The 2,560-nt window shown below is 40.2% G+C and overlaps 1 protein-coding gene across 1 annotated transcript; it reads right to left on the reverse strand.

The window, feature by feature from the left end:
* Positions 1–241: 241 nt before the first annotated feature.
* Positions 242–814, reverse strand: LOC138341771 (uncharacterized). The gene is made up of 3 exons (XM_069293517.1): positions 701–814; positions 446–589; positions 242–364 (listed from the first exon to the last, which is right to left on the reverse strand). Exons 1-3 carry the CDS (start codon positions 812–814, stop codon positions 242–244), a joined length of 381 nt encoding a protein of 126 aa, XP_069149618.1.
* Positions 815–2,560: the final 1,746 nt, after the last annotated feature.

Below are 2,560 nucleotides of genomic sequence, written 5' to 3' on the forward strand. Positions count from 1 at the left end.
CTATATTAATTCTTCACTAAAATTTTTATCAACTAAATATTCTTATTCTTCGAATAGCTTTAAAATACCCCTTTAAATTTTCAAAAGGAGTCAAACTAGTCCTAGTTCTCAAAATGACCTAGCGGGTCGTTACATCACCTACCACTTAAACAAAAGTTCGTCCTCGAACGGGAAAAGAAAAGAGCTAACCTGAACCCTCAAAAAGATGAGGATATTTACTCCTCATGTCAGACTCTGTCTCTCATGTAGCCTCCTCCATTGGACGATACTTCCATTGAACCTTTACTGAAGCATTCTCCTTGAAACATAGCTTTTGAATTTGCCTATCAAAAATGGTGATCGGCTCTTTCTCAAAAGTCAAATTCTGATAGAGTAACACTGAATCCCATTGAATCACATGATCACCACCCTAATTGTACTTCTTAAGCATTGAAATATGAAATACATGATGAACACCCAACAAACAAGGTGGCAAAGCCAACTGATACGCCACCTCACCAATACGCTCAATAATCTCGAAAGGAACAGTATACCATCGGCTTAACTTGCCCTTCTTTCCAAACCTCATCACACCCTTCATGGATGAAACCTTCAATAAAACCCTCTCTCCAACCATAAACTCTAAATCACGAATCTTTCGATGTGCATAACTCTTTTGCCTACTCTAAGCCATGAGAAGTCTATCTTGGATTAACTTGACCTTGTCCAAAGACTCCCTCGACAAATCTGTACCCCATGGTCTAACCTCAAATGCATCAAACCAGCCAATTGGAGATCGACATCTCCTACCATACAGAGCCTCAAACGGTGCCATCTCAATGCTCGAGTGATAACTATTATTGTAAGCAAACTCCGCTAAAGGCAAGAACACATCCTACTGACCACCAAAGCCAATCACACACACCCGCAACATGTCATCAAGAACCTTAATAGTCCGCTCAGACTGACCATCAGTCTGAGGGTGAAAGGTTGTGCTAAGATCCACCCGAGTGCCCAACTCTTTCTGCATAGACCGCAACAAATGAGATGTAAATTGGGTTCCACTATTTGAAATAATAGATATAGGAACCCCATGCAAATGAACTATCTCTTAAATATAGATCTTCGTTAACTTCTCTGATTTATAGGTATTCTGAACTGGTACAAAGTGTGCAGATTTAGTCAGTCGATCCACGATGACCCATATGACATTAAACTTACCCAAGGTACGTGGCAACCCTACCACAAAGTCCATAGCAATGCGCTCCCACTTCCACTAAGGTATGGGCATCCTCTAGGTCATACCTTCAGGCTTTGTGTGTTCATACTTCACTTGCTGACAATTGAAACATCGAAATACAAAAACTATTATGTCCCTCTTCATACGACATTACCAATAGTGTTGCTGCAAGTCACGATACCTTAGTAGCCCCTATATGAATAGAGTACCTCGAACTATGGGCCTCCTCCATGATCAATCTAGTCAAATCACCTTTCTGAGGAACACAAATACGACCTTTAATCCTCAAAAATCCCTCACTATCCAGAATTGAAGCCTTGGCTTCTTTTTTTAACACCTTGTCTCTAATATTTATTAACTCACGATCATCAACCCGTTGAGCACGAATCTATTCCAACAAGGATCACCTAGCCTCCATACAAGCCAACACCTTACGAGGTTCTGAAATATCAAGTCTCACAAAGCTATTGGCAAAGGATTTGATATCCCTAGCTAAAGAATGCTCGTCAACCTGTAACATGGCTAGACTACACATACTTACCGCCTTTCGACTCAAGGCATCTGCTACAACATTTGTGTGGCCTTGATGATAAAGGATAGTCATGTCGTAGTCCTTGATCAAATCCAACCATCTCCACTGCCTCAAATTCAGATTCCTCTGATTGAATATATATTGGAGGCTACGATGATCCATGAACATCTCACCGTGAACACCATAAAGATAATGCCTCCAAATTTTCAACGCAAACACAACAGCCACCAACTCTAAATCATGAATAGGGTAGTTTTTCTCATGAACTTTCAACTGCCTCGAAGCATAAGCTATCACCTTTCCCTTCTGCATCAGTACACAAACCAGACCAATTTGAGAAGCATCACAATATAAAACAAAACCCTCTCCCTCCACGGGTAGGGTCAAAATCGAACCAATTAGTCAACAAAGTCTTGAGTTTTTGGAAACTAACCTCACACTCGTCAAACCACTTAAAAATCACTTCCATATGTGTCAATCTACTTAATGGTGATGTAATAGATGAGAAATCCTCTACAAACCGCCTATAATCACAAGCAAGACCTAAGAAACTCTAAATCTCAGTAACTGAACCAGGTCTAACCTAATCTCTAACTGCCTCAATCTTCTTAGGATCCACCATGATACCCTCCTTGGACACTACCTGTCCTAAGAATGCTACCGAACTAAGCCAAAACTCACACTTTGAAAACTTTGCATAAAGTTTTTTCTCCTTTAGAATCCCAAGCACAATCCTCAAATGATGCTCATGTTCCTCCTTACTGCGTGAGTATATCAATATATCATCAATGAATACAATAACAATGGAA

Source organism: Solanum lycopersicum, chromosome 1 (genome assembly GCF_036512215.1).
Source record: "Solanum lycopersicum chromosome 1, SLM_r2.1".
Lineage (NCBI taxonomy): Eukaryota > Viridiplantae > Streptophyta > Magnoliopsida > Solanales > Solanaceae > Solanum > Solanum lycopersicum.